Source organism: Harpia harpyja, chromosome Z, assembly GCF_026419915.1.
Source record: "Harpia harpyja isolate bHarHar1 chromosome Z, bHarHar1 primary haplotype, whole genome shotgun sequence".
Classification (NCBI taxonomy): domain Eukaryota; kingdom Metazoa; phylum Chordata; class Aves; order Accipitriformes; family Accipitridae; genus Harpia; species Harpia harpyja.
Genome location: NC_068969.1, coordinates 2,764,292 through 2,783,242, shown reverse-complemented (window position 1 = coordinate 2,783,242; position 18,951 = coordinate 2,764,292). Strand labels below are relative to the sequence as shown.

General features: G+C 34.3%; 1 protein-coding gene across 2 annotated transcripts in view; it reads left to right on the top strand.

Moving 5' to 3' along the window:
- PPARG (peroxisome proliferator activated receptor gamma) overlaps positions 1-18,951 on the top strand; it is a 60,265-nt gene that overhangs the window by 20,048 nt on the left and 21,266 nt on the right. For both annotated transcript variants that reach the window (XM_052778393.1, XM_052778394.1), the window contains exons 2-4: positions 13,929-14,156; positions 15,997-16,166; positions 17,951-18,089. In XM_052778393.1, coding sequence (XP_052634353.1) covers positions 13,937-14,156; positions 15,997-16,166; positions 17,951-18,089 — 529 coding nt within the window. In that variant the 5' untranslated portion in view covers positions 13,929-13,936. The remainder of the gene's footprint in view (positions 1-13,928; positions 14,157-15,996; positions 16,167-17,950; positions 18,090-18,951) is intronic.

Below are 18,951 nucleotides of genomic sequence, written 5' to 3'. Positions count from 1 at the left end.
GCTGCAGGGAGAATATTCATCTTTTCGTTCAGGTTCAAACAGCACTTACCCATTGTGTTTTTATTAAGTTACTTCCATATCCTTAAGAGAAAGGTATAATGGTTTTTTTCCCTTGAATGGTACGTTTGGAAAAGAGTTAAATATCTCTGTCAAATTCTGTGCTGCTCCCAAGGACTCGTGTTAGATTCTCAGAAAAATTTGTGATTGGGGGCCTTTTCTCAGAAAACTACTGAGGGATGGGTGACAGAAGGCTTAAATAACCTTGTATAACAACTGAACGTGTACTCTTTTTTTGAATTATCATATAATGTTGCCCTGATAATGCATTATCTGAATGCATGTATTGTGATATTTTCTTTCTGAGTGGTAAAGGGAGTTTTGTTTATTAGTATTAGATGGTAGGAATGGAAATGACATAATTGAAAATAGTTTGATTTGTCCAATGTATACACTGATATCCAGGACTACTTAGAGTTTGCTAAGGAAATTGTTAGCCCATAAACTCATAATTTTAACCCATTTTATTTAGTTTAGAACTCAAGATAATACAGTGCTGTTCTAGGGCTTCTTGGTGTCATCTGTTTCACAGTTACTCTGATCCCGGGCTCTGTTTGGGTTGGTTGGTTTTGGTTTTGTTTTTTTTTGCTCTGTTCAGTAGTTAGCGTAGTTTTAAGTTCCAGTCTGCAAGTTTTTCTGAAGTATATCAAATAGAAAATTCCTAACAAGATTCCTATAATTTTTGTTGAAAGTAAGAAATACAATAACATGAAAGGACGTAAGCTGGTGCTAACTTAATCCTGAGTTTTTATAGTTGATATTTTAGTGTTCTTTTTCTCAGAGTGCTGTTATTTAGTCATACAGAGGCTTTAAAATGAATATTTTTTTGTCTAGCTCTTATGATAGTCAGTTTTCAGTGCTAAATTTCCTTCAGAAAGTTTCTACCTATTTGTCTTCTGGAATAAAATACAGAGTACAATGTTATATTATGTTGTATTTTGTACTGACCCCCAAAAAACAAGAATGGGGAAGATCCTCTTGATGCTCTTGTCCTGTAGTCCAATAGAAGATTCAGAAGTGGAATTGTTCAAGGTAACTTAAATTTAGAGCGCAATTCATAATTAATTTACTGGTGCTCATTAAATACTTCTCACAATGTTGCACAATGTTGCAATTTCAGTTACAAAAGCAAGCTTACCCTGCTTATGACCTGATTCTACACTCCTTGTGTAGGCAGCCTGAAGTCGTCTTGATGGGATAGTTTTAAAGCTATCTGGAAAAATTAATATTTAGAAAGATGGAGTACATGAGATGCAAAGAACATTGATCCAAATATGTGATAAGTATCCTACACTATTGAGAATAATAATTATTGAATCACATGTAAAAACATGTCAATGTATTTTAACTGGGAATATTTTGGAAGGTCAAAAGTACAGTAGTCAGATGACAAGAGATTGCTCTATTGCTGAAAAGTGGCTGAGCAGGTTACGTGCTTCTCAGTTCATACAGTTGAGAAGGTTAATTTTTTTTTTTCTAATTTAAAAGGTGAAAGATACATTTGTACAACAGATGATAGGTGTACAAAAGTTCACGTGTCTTTATTATTAAATTATTTTAGTTGAGTATTCTTACTGTAGGCTGGTACAAAGCCTGCTGTTATACATAATCAACCATTTTTCTTTTGCCTGGTGTTTCTCTTGTCAGAGTAATGGCAACAATTGTGATGGAGTAAAGAGTAGGGTCCTTCATTTCTGCGTTGGGCAACATTGCACTCTGAAGTGGTATGCGTCACTGGTAGTACCCTTCCAAGTTTATAAATGTCTGATAGAAGAGTTTCAGCAGCTAACGAAAATACACTTCAATAACAGTGTGTAAATAACTGTATTCGACACAAAATCTAAACATATTTTTGTGCTAGATTAATTTATGTAGCATCTAGAAGAGGAGAATGCTAAATGTTAAGCCCTCCTTGGTATATTTATCTACTTTCTCAAGCTTTGAAGTGTTTGAACTAGCTTGACATCACAGATTTTCCTGGCTGTGCACACACATATACAGAGAGTATTATCTTACACTTGGCATATATAAGAAATCATATATAATTATATATAAGAAAAATTATATATAGGAAAGTGTGTTTCCTGTTATGCTGAGATATTTTCTGTATTTAATGCACAAATAGCCCTAAACATGTTTACATTAATGAATGAGTTTTGCAACATGGTGCTTTTTAACTTTTAGGATTTAGTGATCATCCAACAGGTTAAAATATTTTAAGTTATACTAAATAAAAAATAGTGCTCAATCAAATTATATGGGCCCTACATATAGTCTTACCATATTAAAATACCTTTTGCATTTTTAGTATTTTAGAAGATGACAGCTTTGTGATGAAAACGGCTCATCCTGATATCAGAGAGGCATTTTCATGGATAATTTGCGATGTATTTGACTGCCAGGAAAAACTTTAAAAGTGGGATTTAATTCAAGGAATGAGTTTAAACTCATGTTGCATTTGTTCCTCCTCCTCCTCTTCCTGTGGGAGTATTCAGTATTCTGCCATGGCAGGGAACTGCATTTAGGATGTTAATGAGTATATTTTACCCTATTACAGTTGTATGCCTTATTAGCTCATCTCTTGGAAACAATACTTAAGTTTACTGTCTTGTGAACATTAAAAAGCACTGACATGACAGAGTCTGAGGAAAGAAAAAAATCCCAGGCTTCTTACCAACAGCATTATGCATCCATAAAAAGATCTCAATAAATTCTCTACTACTACTAAGTAGACTGAGAAAGCTTTATGTGGTTATTTAAGTATTAATATTATAAAAATTCTTCAGTGTTAGTTTAAAATTTATTGCATCTAAGGTGTCTCAGAAGAAAAACAGTAACTGGATATTGTGCATGTAATATACAACATTTACTGCTAAAGTTACTAACATTTCAAAAAGAAATACAAACTTTGTATTCAGATTTGAATCTCACAATGAAGTACATCTATTCTAAAATTTCTTGCTAAATTGGTACCTTAGTTGATAATTATTGACTAAGCACCATTTTTAAAGAAGAGTCCATGATTAGTATATTAAAATACATTAGAAGACAGCGTCATAATGACCTAATGAAACCAAATAAGCAATGGAGCATAAGATTGTCTTGCAAGTAACTTCAGTGCTTACACATCTCTTCTGGTATATTTTGCCATACTACATGCTTAAATCTTAGATAATCTTGCAAAGGCTTATGAAGCCACAGAGGAAATTGCAAATTTTCATATAATGAATCATGCGTGAGCACAGTATAAATTTACTAGGTAGCTTTTCTACTACACTTGAATACTTTGGGACAGTTTCCTATTAAACATACGGTAGGCATCTGGCTAAACATTGCGACTAGTATTTCATGGTAGTTGTGAGTGTATTTTATTAACTCTGGGCACAGTGTTGTCACTGTGGTTAGTAAGAAACAGTAATTTTACATAGAAAATACGGCATTTTATGATAACCTAATTTCTTATGGATCTATATTACAACATACATTGATTTATTTGTGTGTATACATGTATATGAAATGTAATTTAATAGTATGCCTTAGCTAAAGAAGTCCTTCCTTAGCCAGGAACTGAGTTTTTCAAAGTGCTTAACTTTAGGCAGGTATTTAAATACCATTAGCAATAATACAATATTGAAAATAAAGCATATAAGTGAGTGTTTTGCTTAACTGTGGCCTAAACAATGAATTTTTACTGACACTATAACACTTTCTATTGACTTCGATATAAGTTTGACATCTGAGAGCACAGTCACAGGTTCTGCATATGAACTTCTGTGTGTGGAATTTTCTCTTAAAATACTTTTAAAGGCATGCATTGAACTTATAAATCTGACTGAAAACTTAGAGAATGAAAAGGTTTCTTAACTCCTTGGTAATTTCTCGTTTTGTTACTGTTAATAAAAAGAGCTTATATCCATTATATGATACGACATTTTATGTTTAAATTAATTAAAATTTGTATTATCTTATTGTACATCTTTGGGATATATGGAAAGGTTTCTGGAACACTGTCTTAGTCACCTTATTTAGCACAGCAAGAATCCAGTTTCAAAGAATCTGGAAGCAGATTGTTCTCTCATATTGAGTCAGTGGCAAAAAAAAAAGAATAATAATTTTTTAAAAATAGTGTAGGTCAAGCTGCACAAATATAAAATTTTTGAATTCTATTAATTTCCTGTAGTTAGTAAAACTTTCACTAGACCTGAGTAATATGAAGTCTGCCTGGTATAAATACATGCCAGTTATAAAAGGCACATTGAGTCTTGGAGCCAAGCACAGTTCTGAGAATGTTAAGACTCTTGTCAATTAATTGTGTTGTGACTTTATAGTTGATAAAGCTTTGCTATCTTGTATACAACACAGCATTTTTTTATATATTTTAAAGTCAATTACTTCCATCAGTCTTATGAGGCCACTTACATGACAAGAGAGGGCGTACTCCTTAGTAGTTTGGCACATTTAGTTGTTATGCTTTGCCAAAGGGGGCAAAGGTCTTCCTTAAGAAGCCAGTTTTTTCTGATTACAAAACTGATTGTGATTCATTGCCTATCTATCAGTATCCTTTTTTAAATCACAATGATTCATAGAGAGTAACGCCTACATTTTATATCATGAGATAGTTTTACAATATTGCCAGTGCAAGTTAGAGACATGTTGTTTGTTTCTGGTTTCCTCAAATCACTCAAAACCAAAATGATCCAGATTTGAGCTCTACTAAGGCAAGTGGGCATATTGTAAATACCAATATATGATCTTTGCCCATTAGAATTCTGTAGACGTTTATTCTGATTTTTGTATTAGCAATCAGGTGATATGTTATTTTTCAGATTTTTATGCTTTTGGGGGTGGTTGGGGTTTTTTTGTTGTTCAGTGGAATGAAATAACAATAATTTCTATTTTAAAGAGTTGGAGGTGTTTTTAAGACGTTTTTGAACAAAAAGCATTAGAAGATAAGTAAGTCTTTCATCAGGATTAATTCTAGTTTCAATACATGGCACCTCAAAAAGCATGGACTGCAGCTGCCTGTAACTAGAAAACTGTGCAGTTTTTCTGCTCAAGTATTTCTAAGAACAGTTTGAGCAATTTGAGGGTCCTTTCCCACAAACTTTGAATCTGAGTTAACAGAGCAGAAATTGTCTCTACAGCTCAGTGTTCTGCTAGTCTTGTGACAGTAGTAGAACACTTTCATTTCTATTGTAGTCAGTCTTTTACCACCAGGAGCCCAACACCGTGTCACTTCCAGAATTTTGTAGTTATGTTCCACATGATTTGGAAGTGCTGTCCATCTTAAATCTGAGCTTTTTATCTGTCTATGAAGTTTGTCAGTTATATAAATCAGTTTTTCTTATACAGCTATCTTCCATTGCCCACTATTCTCAATTTCTATTTAAGCTGTTATTTGAGCACAGCTTTGCAATCAATTTCTTTTATATCCTGAAATAACTTAGTTTCATCAATGTCTATCCAGTATCAGAATGCAACAAAACCTACATTAAATAATTAAAATAAGATGGTAGAATTTGTAGTATGTCTGAGTAGCCTGTGGCATTTTTGAGCTTGTTTCTCATTTGTATTTATATTTACAATGGTTTATGTTGCTGCAAGGGTATAAAATGCTGCTATTTCAAATAAGAACCCAGGCCATTTACCATTTTGTGTGAATTCCATAGGCACAGAATAGAAAATATATTTTAAATTAAACAGCTCTATTATTCTCTGAATGGGCTTTTTTTTCCTCTTTCTATTAGCAGCTACCTCCTAAACATTGTAGTAAATTTTATGGACTGTGCTTTTAGTGATCACAGCTTGTAGTTATAATTCAGTTATAGGAATAAAATACATTTCCTACTGATTTATGAGTTGCTTGCCTTTGGCCTTTTCAAGTGTTTGGATTTACACCATTTCTCAAGTTTCTTCTGATGTTTTACTGTGCAACCTTGCTGAGAGGATGAATGGCTTGACTCCTCCCTTACTTTTTATTTGGCTTTTTGAAGGATCTCGGTGACACTGTTCTCTGCAGCCCTTGCACAGTGCACCACTTGGATTTCTCAGCCTGATTCTTAAGCCATCCGGTCTTCAACACTCCTCCATGGTTTCATTGTGGAGATGTGACAGAAACTTGCATCTGGTGGCAGTGTTTCAAGATGTTCCTGGGAGTATCTGGTTTGTTGTCACACCCTTAACATTCCACTCAGCCCCAGCTTATTGCTTTTCTTTTTGCTATCAGAATTTTGGTCCTGTGCTGGTTCTGCAGGTTAGTACAGCAGACTGTAAAGGAGACTTTCATAAGCTCATACCCCTCCCACTCAATGATTAACCCTTGAGGTGTGCTTGTTGGCTGCACCCTGCCGCAGTGGTGATACATCCCTCCTCCTCTGCTTAAAGATGTAACAAAACCATTTTGTCTAGAGCCACTAGGCTTGTTTTTACATGGAATGTTTATTCCCATTCTTTCAAAAGTATATTGTCTATGTTGCATGTTTTTGGTATTGTCAGGTATCTTTCCTAATGGACATGTTTATTTTTGGGCCATGTTTAGATGGCTTGAGGGCTGGATCTGAGGAACAGAGAAGAAAATGTCATCCATTGTCTTGATCTTGTGCTTGGAATCAGGGCTGATGTTCAAAGTGCACCAAATCAGCTATGAACTTACTTCTTCACTAACTCATTTCTTACCATGGAGCTGATTTTGACACTCAACATTTGCTAGAGGACACTAGGTATTTTCTTTGGTTTTGCAGGTAAATTAAGGGGGGCGGGGAGTTTAGAGTTCTCTAACTGAAAATAATCCAGAAAAGTTTTGTTCTGCAGTGAGCTCAATTTTCATTCCTGTAAATATTTTTAATAAATTCACACTTGAAAAGAAAAATAACAGGTCTACTGAGACAGTGGTAGAAGCAGGAGTGTGCTTGCCTCCAAGGTGCATGCAGAAGTGCTTTTGTTCCTGCTACAATACACAGGCCTAGGGTAGGAATGCTGAAAGGCAGTACTGAGTTTTCAAAAACCATTTGAATTTACAATAAAAAAATTTGTCAATACTTATTCTATCAGGTGCCTAAGTAAGCTTGGGTCCTATTCCCACACAGTGGTTTCTAATGTGTAGTTTGCTTGAAAAAAGACTGCTTTGGATAACTGTTTTAAGTCCTACCAATATACTGCTGTTCAGTGCACGCATCATCACATAAATGAAACAATTTCTGCCCTGAATTATACCAATGTTTTGAATATGTGCACGGATAAAAAGAAAAAATCGTTTTTGTCTCTGCTTCTTGGTAATGCAAACATAACAAAACAAAATTCTGTAATGGAATTTTTAAAGCAAGTCTTTATAGCTTTTTGCTGTTACTTTTTTTTTCTTGCTGCAGTTTGAAGGTTACTGATTTTGTCAAGCACTGAATTGGGCATATCAGCCAACAAGGCTCTTTTTATGTACTTGTTTGTTTGTTTGTTTGTTTAAGAGCATCACTGATTGTGTCAGCAGAGTTCTTGGAAAGAGGTTTTTTTTAGTTATGTTGTGCTCCCTCTGCTGACTCTGCAGCAACAGAACACAAAGTAGTACAGTCCTATGTTATGGAGTGGTTGTCAGATTTAAGAACCTGCAGACCACAGAGCAGTTGTTTTAATGTATCAAATGGACTATGTCCAAGAGCTTTGAGTCATTGTTTGAAATATAGAAAAAATTCACATACTTTGGTTTATCCAAAATCAAATTACCTTTATTTTATGCAAATATTGTCTAATACATAAAGTCCGTTACAATGACAGATACTATGAATGAAAAATATATCATTTTCATGATTGAAGAAAGTATCTCCTAAAGGCTTAAACTAAGCTTAAAACTTTGTTCTACTCGGACATAATCAGAAATATTAAAAATGTGTAGAGTAATACCATCCCTGCTGAAGAAGATTGCCATTTTAATGATAACACAGAGAATGGGGGGGAAGTAGATAATATTCTTTCACTGGACAAGTGGAGAACTGAGACAAAAGTCTAAATAGTAGCATCTTTTTTTTCTCCAGGAAAAAGTAAATGCAGTAAGATGATGCAATTTTCTCTAAATAACCAGAAGAACAATGAATAGGAAAAATTGATACCATTTTTCCAATTCTTACTAGAATTGATGACCATCTCCACCTTCCAGAGACATCAATTAATCACTTTCTGAACACAACGTATCACCAGACCCTATGCCTCACATTTAGGACCTGAAAACAGCACTGATGAAAATGTTGGCTTGAACTACTTGTCCATTGCCACATAGAATTTCTGTGTCAGAGGCAACGAAACAACTGAGTTATTGAAAGGGGAATGTAATTGTTTTATCACAAGACTGTCCTTTCTCTTCTTATAGTCCTTTTGCAGCATTCTCTTCTAAAAGATCAATGAAGGTCTTTAATTCAGTGGATGTGGTGCTGTCATTTAGGGTAGATGTATTTTTGCAAGGCACATGTAAACCATTTTATTGTTCCTCTTAATTAGATAAATACATTAAATATATGGGGATATCAAGCTGACCCTTCACCATCTCTAAATTTGTCTTCAAAGCTAGGAAAGGCTGTGTGATCTTAACCAACTTATATATGACATTATTTCAGAGATGGTCTGAGCCTGCTTTAATTAAATCAATTGGCAAAAGTCCCATTAAGTTCTGCAGCACTTGCATGTGAGTTTACTTGACAAACTCTGGCACATTTGTACACAAGATGAAATTCAAACTATTCCATGAAATATGTTTTAATGAAAAAAAATGCCAACAAAACCAATATTTACATCATGTATATATTTGTCCATATTTATACCTGTCCGTGTAGTATAATTATACCATTGCCTCGATTTTAGTAATGTTTCAAAGCTGAGAGGCTTTAACTGTTTTTTTTCTTCTGATTTTCTGTAACTCGTATGAGGTTAGGATGTTCTGGTTGCTTCATTAAATACCTCTAGGGTCATATTTTGGTAGTTTTGTCTGGAAAGAGCGTGTCTAGAATGTAGTGCAACAGGCCTTTCAGGTTAACTGAGCACAGGTAGTGTTTATGGTAAAGAGTAGCTTGTGATCCAAGATGTTTTTCATACCACGGTAATCTCTTATGTTCAGTTTTATGTTTTCCAAATATAAAAAATGCACTGAATAACTCTCTTTGGAATTGGAAATCAATTCAATTTGCAATTGCTACTGAGTGGAGTAACTTAATGATTATGATAGTTCTCACAATCAGCACCAGATTAACTACTGTAAGCTGTTACTACAGCTGACAGTTAATACAGACGTGTACCAGATGAGTTCATGTGCCTTCTTTTACTTTCTTGTAGATAATAGTTAGCAGTTGGCTACATGAGATAAATTGCAAGTAAAAGGAGTTATAACAACTAGTTTCATATCTCAATGTTTAATATTATCTCAACAACATTCTCTCTTTCATTTCCGGTCTTTTTGATGATTAAATGTTAAAGCGTATTCTTCTGACTTTATGTGAATAACATCTCTGCTACTATTCTGCATAGTCTTTTGCTGGCTGAGAATGATTTTTGCACATGAAAATCTTTTTAGCCAATGTTAGTTATGTTTTTATTACCTGGATCTCATATGAGCATGTGTGAGTTTTATGAAAGAATCCCTGAGTAATCTGTTGATTGGACTTGTGCTTTGGATGTTCTGGTGTTTTGTTTGTGTTTTTTTTAAAAAGCCATGAGAAGACTGTAATTAAATATTTTTTTGCAGAGGGAAATGTTGGCATTCATCTTTTATGGGGAGGAAAAAAGACAAAATACACAGCAGAAATCAAGTAAAGTTACAGGCAAAATAGAAATATTTGTAAACTATTAAACATAGCAACATTTTTCACATTTTAGTTTTCAATAATGCAAGAATAAAACTAGCACATAAAAGGTTTTCTCCATTCTAGTATTTATAGTGTAAATTAAAACTGAACAGTAAAATTCATTTTGTTTCCAGTGTAATAGCAAATTTTATTAAATTGAACAGGTTATCCGTAATTTGACTCAGACTTAGCAGTCATATATGAAGATTCAAACTTTAAAACTGTAATGAAATGCTTTGATTTTTATATCCAAAACCTGAGCAAACCTGAAAATTCTCATAATTCAGAAATGTTTATGAATAATATCAATGTGGGATCATTGATGCCTAGCTGTTTTGTTGTATATAGAAATGCTATAATGCCAGAGCCTTTTATTTTAACAGAAAACTTCAGGTCTTCTGTTGGGTGTATGTGTAAATGTATAGTATCATTGCTTAGGTACCTTTGTGGACATCTTACATGAAATTATAATATAGACAACATAACGATTTTTCAAAACTAGAAGTAGACATTTTTTGTAGTGGGATGATTGAGCAAAGCCTTTTTAGTTGCCTGAAGATCAGAAGAACTGATGTTACTAGTCATGGGATGTTAAACTCTGGAAGGGGTGGAGTTTATAGGCTTTTGCTCAAAGAATTGTAAATGGCTGCTTATTCCAGATTTTATTACCTTAGAGCAGAAATATGAGTAGCATAAAATGGGATTACTTTGTGACCCATAGTAGCTGATAGGTGCACCCACAATTCCCTGGTTTTCTCTTCAGTGTAATCTTGGCATTTTTATTTCCTCTATTCCCAGCATACAGAACATGTGTGATGAGAACAGATGCACGAAAAAAAAATCCAGAACAATTAATAAGGAAAAAACAGCATGCATGAAACGCAGTCCTTCATATTAGTGATTGTTAAAATAACAGATTACATTATTTATTTATATTTATTTTACTTCTTCTAAAACTTAACAAAAATCTAAAACATCATAGTTCTAGGCTAGAAATACTTTTACAATGATACTGCTCTGGCAATATTGGTAGACTTTGCTGAAACAAGTTAACTGTGCTGACTGTGAAAACAGAAAATTCCTACTAAGGAATTACTATATCCTCTTGGCTTTTGGAGTTTGTGCCTAGCAAGCCAGACCTCTGGACTTACATGCTTATCTGAGTCTTTCTAAGCTGTAGTATATCTGTACATAGTGAATTTCATGCACACACTGTGTTACAATGATTCAGGAGTTTCAAAGAATTAATCACATTATATATAAACAAATTCTCCAAAACATCACAGTCATTCACTGTATTACAAAGTGAAATATAGACTAGCTTTAACTTGCTGTTTAGCTCACAGAGGTTTGCAAACTGAAGTCTTAAATTGAAAATACAAAGTGATAGTGCCTCGAGATTCTGAGAATATTTTTATAGAGTTTTTACAGATGATGCTGGAAAACTCATTTTAACATCTGCTTTGTGTGTAAGACAAAAATTGAGATCAGTGACACGTGATTAAGTATCTCTCTATTCAGTGAGTGACTTAAGCTTGCGCTTCCCTTTAACCATGTACTCAAGGCTCTTCAGCTGCTTGTGTAGTGCAGGGGAGGTGTCTGTGCAAGGGCGGCTGTCAGTTAGAGTCCTCCTGCCTTCTGATGACATGGTTGCCTGCAGTTGTTTCTTGGCCACACAGTAACCTCATGGGTGCACCTGCGCATATGGAGTCCTACGGACTCCACAGTCCATAACTTGGGCTATAACTGGGACCATGCCTGTAGGCATCCTTCTTCACCCCTGAGGCAGCCACCCGGACACAAAGTGGACATAACTCTCAATGTCACTTGCTTAAAGGAATATAAGCCAATGTTTAAATTTTAGATGTCTGTTGATTTTATTTTATTTTTTTAAAGATGTGTCTGGTTAATTACAAAAATGGACACTTAAGAAGCAGTTTATTCTATTTTATTGCTTTATTTGGAAATCTGTTCAAGGAAGACAGTTCCTAGTGTTGGTGGCCAGGGATTTGCACTTCATGCTTAGAGAAAAATTGACTATTTGGAAGCTACTATATAACACCAAGGTACTCTGATAACCTATAATGTACTTTCACCAGATAATTTTCACTTGTGGCAGTTAGAAATTCTATTGTTTACTCATAGGCAGATCTTACTTTCATTAAGGATAACATGTAACTGTACACTCATCCAATGGCTGAAGCCTTTGGGAAGATAGATGGCTGGCTGACCGTTAGGCTAACCTTGCCCACAGTTGACCCTTAAACACCATGTGCTTTACAGGATTCTACTTTATCAGTCATGCAGTAAGAAAGAGGAGTGGCAGTATGAAGAAGCTGTGTTTCCCTTTTGTCTGCTAGGGGCAACATGTATGTTGTGCAGCATGGGATACAGTAGCATCTCTTTTGTTCCCACTGCAGTAAGAATTTCTTATTTGAAATTTAAGAACAAGAAGGATATCTTACAACCTTTCCTTGTCAGTGTTCAAGGTGGAAGAACTAAAAGGTTGTGCTGTGAGTCCTAAAAGGTGGAAGAATGATGGTGACTTTCCTGAGGAAAGATTAAGAGAACTGTAACCATTTCTAGACTTAGCACTTCAGCATAGTTGATGGGGAGGACAATCACTGTTTTACTTACCTGTAGGCCTGTCAAAACAAAGGATGATCTCAAAATTATGGAGCAGATCTGTTCCATTATATTCATTTTGCAACAACAGTTTTGGCAGTGTGACAGAGTAGTTTTGATTCAAAGTAGATCAAATCAAAGTTCCTCTTATCTAGAGGTTAAAGGCTGCTTACTTGATTGGGTCTAAAGTCCAAATTAAACAGCCAAAGTGACCAAGTTATATTAGTTCCATAACATCTATTCTATTTTTAGATTAGAGTGTTCTTTTTATAAACCACGGAAAATTAAAGACAGACCCTAGTTATAAAACAGTAGGTGCTTTACACTTGCTGTTACTTGCAAACTTTTTCATAGTTGAAATATGTCTAAATCGAGGATTTTGGTTCAGCTAATTGTCAGAAGAGGACTCGGAAAAACATTTTATATGTCAATCTAAATTCATTCAATTTGCTGAAGACTTTTGCATAAATACCTATGGAATTTGGAAAGTCATAAATAAAATCTCCTTGAGCCTTGGGTTTAAGACTCTGGGATAAAACTTTTGACATACTTGAATGACTAAAGATTTCAGATATTTCTGGTTATTTGGAGGAAAAAACACCACTATTCAATATCAACTACTTTTGTTTTTTTCTTAATAAAAAAAACCTTAAGATTTTCAGGCACTTAGGAAGAATGACGATTAAAATTTGCAAAACTGAAAACTTAATTGTGGAAGACTTCTAATTCTATTCATATGCATGCTATTGAGAGATGCAATTAAAGTCAGTGTTATCTATCTGTTAAAAAAAAAAAAAGTGAAAATTTTTTTCCAGTTATGCTGCTTTAATTTTGCATCATTGGGCTTTGGGGTTTTTTTAAATTATTTGCATGCTTGCTAAAGCACATAAATGTTCTGTAAAATATACTATTAAAATGCAATTGTATTTCATCTGGCCATTCATAATTATTTAGATGGTTATTTTTCCCATATAAATTTTTGTCAATTATTCATCTAACTGTTGTTCTGTAAGCCTGCTAGTTGTCTCTGCTGCCTTTTGAAGTACAGATCAGATCAGTTCATTCTAGTAGCATACCTATGACAGCCATTCTGTTCTAAGGTTAGCCTGAGCCCTGAATGCCAGCAAATCTCATTTGCTCTTATGACATGAGACATCAGAGTGTTCCTAAGAAGAACCTCAAAGCTGGGTTAACTGCCTAGTGTTAGCCATGCAATGTTACTATACAGCCTAATGCATTATATGGTGATAAACTCAAGCCAAATGATAGATGGGGCCTAAACATTCCCCTAAAACCTACACCTGATTGTGAGTTTGCATCTCAACCCTTTGGACATGAGACAATTGGACCTCAGCTCGGGCCTGAACTTGTTACAGAGATAACAAGCTTCTTTTAAAATGTCGTCTTCTTTTTTGTTGTTGTTTTCAGGGATTACAATGGTTGACACAGAAATGCCGTTTTGGCCCATTAATTTTGGAATTAGTCCAGTGGATCTGTCTGCAATGGATGATCATACACATTCCTTTGACATAAAGCCGTTTACCACCGTTGATTTTTCAAGCATTTCTTCACCACACTATGAAGATATTCCTCTTGCAAGAACTGATCAGACAAGCATTGATTATAAATATGATATCAAGCTCCAGGACTGCCAAAGTATGCTTTTAATTTTTTTTAATATTTTCTTCATGTTCATATTTGCTTCATTCTCTGGAAAGTGTACTATCAGCAAAAGGATTTAGAAGTATTCAGATGCCTAAATGCTGGTATCCTGTGTCATCAGAGATGCCCACAAGATATTCTTGCAGGGCAGATAGAAAAGATAGAATACATCTAGCAGACCTTCACCTTTCCAGAGCAGCAGTTGGAGATTAGACAAGGTATCATAAAGTATCTAAAATGACATTAAACACTTTTTATTAGACACATGAACCCCACCATTTGTTTCTGAAACCTCCAGTCTCCTATTCATGTACCTTGTGTGTAAATTGACCTTTGAAGGTCTATGCACACAATGCAGAATAAATATCCTGGATGTTAAAAAATGCCCCAGCATACATAGCATATTAATTATTAATATGTGCAGCTTTTAAATTCCAAACAGCCTAAGAAACTGATGGAGTAGAAATATTGCCTACATCCGAGTCAGGACGTTGGTATAACTTTCATCAGTGTTCCTAATGCAGGGATAACCTTGGAGCTTCATGGGCTAGTATTATTTATATACTATGAAAAATGCTGTTCTTTTGCCAGTTACAGTAAAAAACATTACACGAAACTCTCTTTTTAAGAAAGGAAGTGACCTATTCTTAAATAGGGTGTTACTGCATTCCTGCTCAAAGTAGAAATGTGAGGTTGCTGTGCCTGGAACTTTTCTAAAGATCTGCTTAGCCTACTTAGATCTGACATCGCTTTTGTTTGTAGGAATCTGTACAGGAATTCTTTCAGGGAATTCTTGCTAGGAAAATTTAATTTTGGTTGTACAGCGAAGCAAGTGCTGTGTACCTCTTGTGTACCAAGACATCTTGCCAGCTAATAATTTGGTTTTCTTTTGTTTAATTAAAAATGTCCATAACACTTTAATAACAACCTAGAGAGTGCAATAGAGTTTAGGTAGGATAAATCCTCTTCATCTTTACTTAGATAGTTTTCCACTTTTCTTTTTTCTTCCTAGTTTTTATAGGAAAGAAAACTTTCTAGTTTGTATAGTGTAGCCAGTTTGGAAAAGAAAAACATTCACCTTGTTATAATACTATGTCTGTTACAACACTCCTGAGATGTGATCTGATATAATGTTATAGTGTCAAATATCACCGCTTTCTTCTATGACCAGTAATGATTGATTTAAAGATATCATATTTGGTTGTTTGAGCTTGTTCAATATTACAAATTGCTCTCTTAATTAGAAACTTTCAGAAGAGAAAATATATCTCTAAACTGCATCCAATGTTGGACAGTGTTCCCCAGGAAAGCGCTAAATTTCTTTAAATATCCAATATTATATTATCTTATATATATATTTCACAATAATATATTATTTAATGTATAGGTCGATTAGATACTTAAATATTTTTTTTAGACTAGATTAGAAACTCCAGACCATCTCCCTGCAGTAGTTCTGAACACCTTAAAGTAATACAACCAGATTATGTACTGAGAAAAGTACAGTCTTTCAAGTATGAGGTCTCCCTATGTAAATTTTTAATATCCCTATCTTCAAATCATTCCACACTACAAAGCTGAAAACTGAATCTGTAATACACGTTCTACATCAGAATCTGCCACTTCAAGGTTTTCCAGCCTATACACTGCCTGTGAAATAGCGGCTTACAGCTTACATCCCTTTACATCCTTTGTTTACTACTCGTTTTGTATTATGAAGCAGACCTATGAATCTGGCTATGTTTACTGTGATTGCTTGTGATTGTTCCTTGCTTCATCTTCTATATATTTAATTATACTTTGAGTTTATCATTTAAATCTTCTCTATACACAGGTGCAATCAAAATGGAGCCTCCTTCCCCACCCTATTTTTCAGAAAAAGTTCAGTTGTACAATAAACCTCATGAGGAGTCTTCCAACTCCCTTATGGCTATTGAATGCCGTGTGTGTGGGGACAAGGCCTCTGGATTTCATTATGGTGTGCATGCATGTGAGGGTTGTAAGGTAAGTTGTCACAAATGTATTTTTTCTGAAGTAAGATTTGCTACTATTTTCATCTGAATAATCACTTCGTAAAATCGGAGATCTGTGTTTTTTAAAAAAAGTTTTAGGTCTTGAAGTAAATTGTTCCACATGTACTGCATATACTTTATGACTTAATAAGTGGGAGGTTTTTTAAATATAATTTGCTTTTTCTATTTTTTTACTGATCTATTTGCATTTTTTGTGCATTTCTTCTACTTTTCAATTATGGAGTTATATTTCATTCCTGCTCTCTTGGAGGTTACTTGCAGAATCTGAATTCATAGAACGCAGCAAAAGCAGGCTCATGCCCAACTCCAAAGCTCAGTACTCTGAGCAATTTAAAATTCACAGTCTATTTTTCTGATTTATTAGAATTTCTTTACCCAATTTACACATTTCTAGGTGACTACAGAAAAGTCTAATAGTATTAAAGAATGTGGCTTTCTGCTTTAGAACTCCACTGGCTTTTTTTTTTTTATATCAATGATATTTAGTGTTTATAACATATAAAGTCCAAATGAATGGTGTAAAAATTGAAATGCCAGAGAAAGAAATTAATAATAATTAATTGAGTTCAAAGAAAAATATTACAGAGTTTAATAGGAAATTCCCGTCTTCTCTATTTTCAATATCTTGAAAACAACTAATAGGAAAGACACAATCCAGAGCTTAAATAAAATTTGTAGCACTGAATTAGGAACACACATAAAGCGATAAGTATGCTGTTGATTACTTAAATTATAGTGAATTATATAAATAAGAACTGGCATTATGCTTTTATTGTTATTATTCTCTGTGAGGAAGAATTAATTTTTACAAGGAACAAATTATTATAAATTTGGATAAACTTTGTTAATAGATTATGAGTGATCTGAGAAAGCATCTTTAAACTGTAAAAAGACAGAATTGTGAATTTCCATAATGCTTTCTCTCTTTATAAGATTTCATAAAACTTCTGTTTGATAATTTCTGTGAGTTCAGCACCAAGTTTTTGGATTTTTCATTTGCCAGTGTACTTTGCAAACTTGTAATATCCAAACAATGGAGATAAACTAGAAAATAAAACAACCTAGAAAATAGAACCCAGAAATAAATATTGCAAAATTAGTTCAGCACTGTGCAAAACCAAAGAAATAGAATAGATGAAAGAATATAAATTCTCTTTAAGTACTCAGGCTCAAAAAGGAAAATAAATATTCAAAATAGAATAAAAAATACTTAGTTGGGAAAGAAAACTTAAAAAAACCCAGATAACTGATAATATTTTTTATTTACTTGAGATCAAACTGCTGTTGGCAGAATTTTTGGTTTGTTGTGATTTATAAAAAAATTTCTACATTGGTAATGAACTTTAAATTTTGAAAATGTCATGTTCACTTTATAGCAAATTGTCCCATGAGCAGTGGAACAAATGAAGCTTTGCTTCCGTTGGCATAGTGTTCTTCATGCTCAGCATGTCTGTAGAGCTCTCAACTTACATCCCTAGTGTTCTTTAAACCCCATTGATTCCCATAAGCTTCCCCAGCTATTTGAGATTTTTACCCCTTTACCAAACTAGGTTGAAAATGTCTAATACGATGAGAACAGGAGCATGCTGATAAGCAGACAGTATGATCACATGAGCCTTGCTTCCTTAGGAAATCTGTCTAAAACAAAGTTACGTTTAGTGTGTACACAGAAAGGCACTTTGTATGTATAGAGAAGTGAGATGATGACACTGGCAGTTTCTGGCATCCTTTTACATGCTTTTATGTTTACTCCAGGGCTTTTTTCGAAGAACAATCAGATTAAAGCTAATATATGACAGGTGTGATCTTAATTGCCGCATCCATAAGAAAAGCAGAAATAAATGCCAATACTGCAGATTTCAGAAATGCCTTGCCGTTGGAATGTCACATAATGGTAAGTGCACATAGCATATTTTAAAATGATAACATTTCATCTGAAAAATAACATGAAACATTAATATGATTACTGAATGTGCTGCTTTAACATCTAGAGTCTTCCATTTCTTTACACTAGGCAGTTTAGAAATACGTATCAGAGAGATTGCCTCTGAGTTTAGGAGAGTATGTATATGATTGGAGATTACTTTCAATATAAAAATCAGATAGGTAGGTATCTGCACTTCTCAATATAATACATAATGTAATATATGAGTTGGTTTTACTCTCCATCATTCTTGCTCATTACACTGTTGGTTGTTCTTCCTGAACATATTTCTAGTGTAATTGTTATTTTTCAGTTCGTTGTCTTATTTTCTGACAAGACTCTTTTGCTTACTGTAGTTCAATATCCCTTTCCTGTAAGCAGTGAATTTCATTTAATAATGAAAAATGGACTAGAGAATTTACTGAAACTTTGTGAATAGTAACAACTTGAATTTGACGCGTAGGATACTTATCGAGGACTGTTAGCATCACGAAGTTAACACTTCCTCATACTCAAACACAACATACTTTAAATGAATGGGCCAGACCCTGTACTGTTTTAAAAAAACCTGTCCTCCTCCTTCCTAGGATACCCACATCTGGGCGTAGATTCCAATGTGTGGTAAGTAGGAGTGTAGAGTTTCTTAGCACGCCCATTCAGCTGTCGGCCTCTCATCATATAGTGTGTATAGCTGTGACTCCTGTGTAATATGCACTGTCTGACCTCTCCACCATCCAGAAGTGAATATCCCCTCCCATCTGTGAACTGTAAGCAGCGTTTCCATTTTGAATATGTTGCAGTCTTAGATTGCAAAGGTGTTTTCAATTGTATG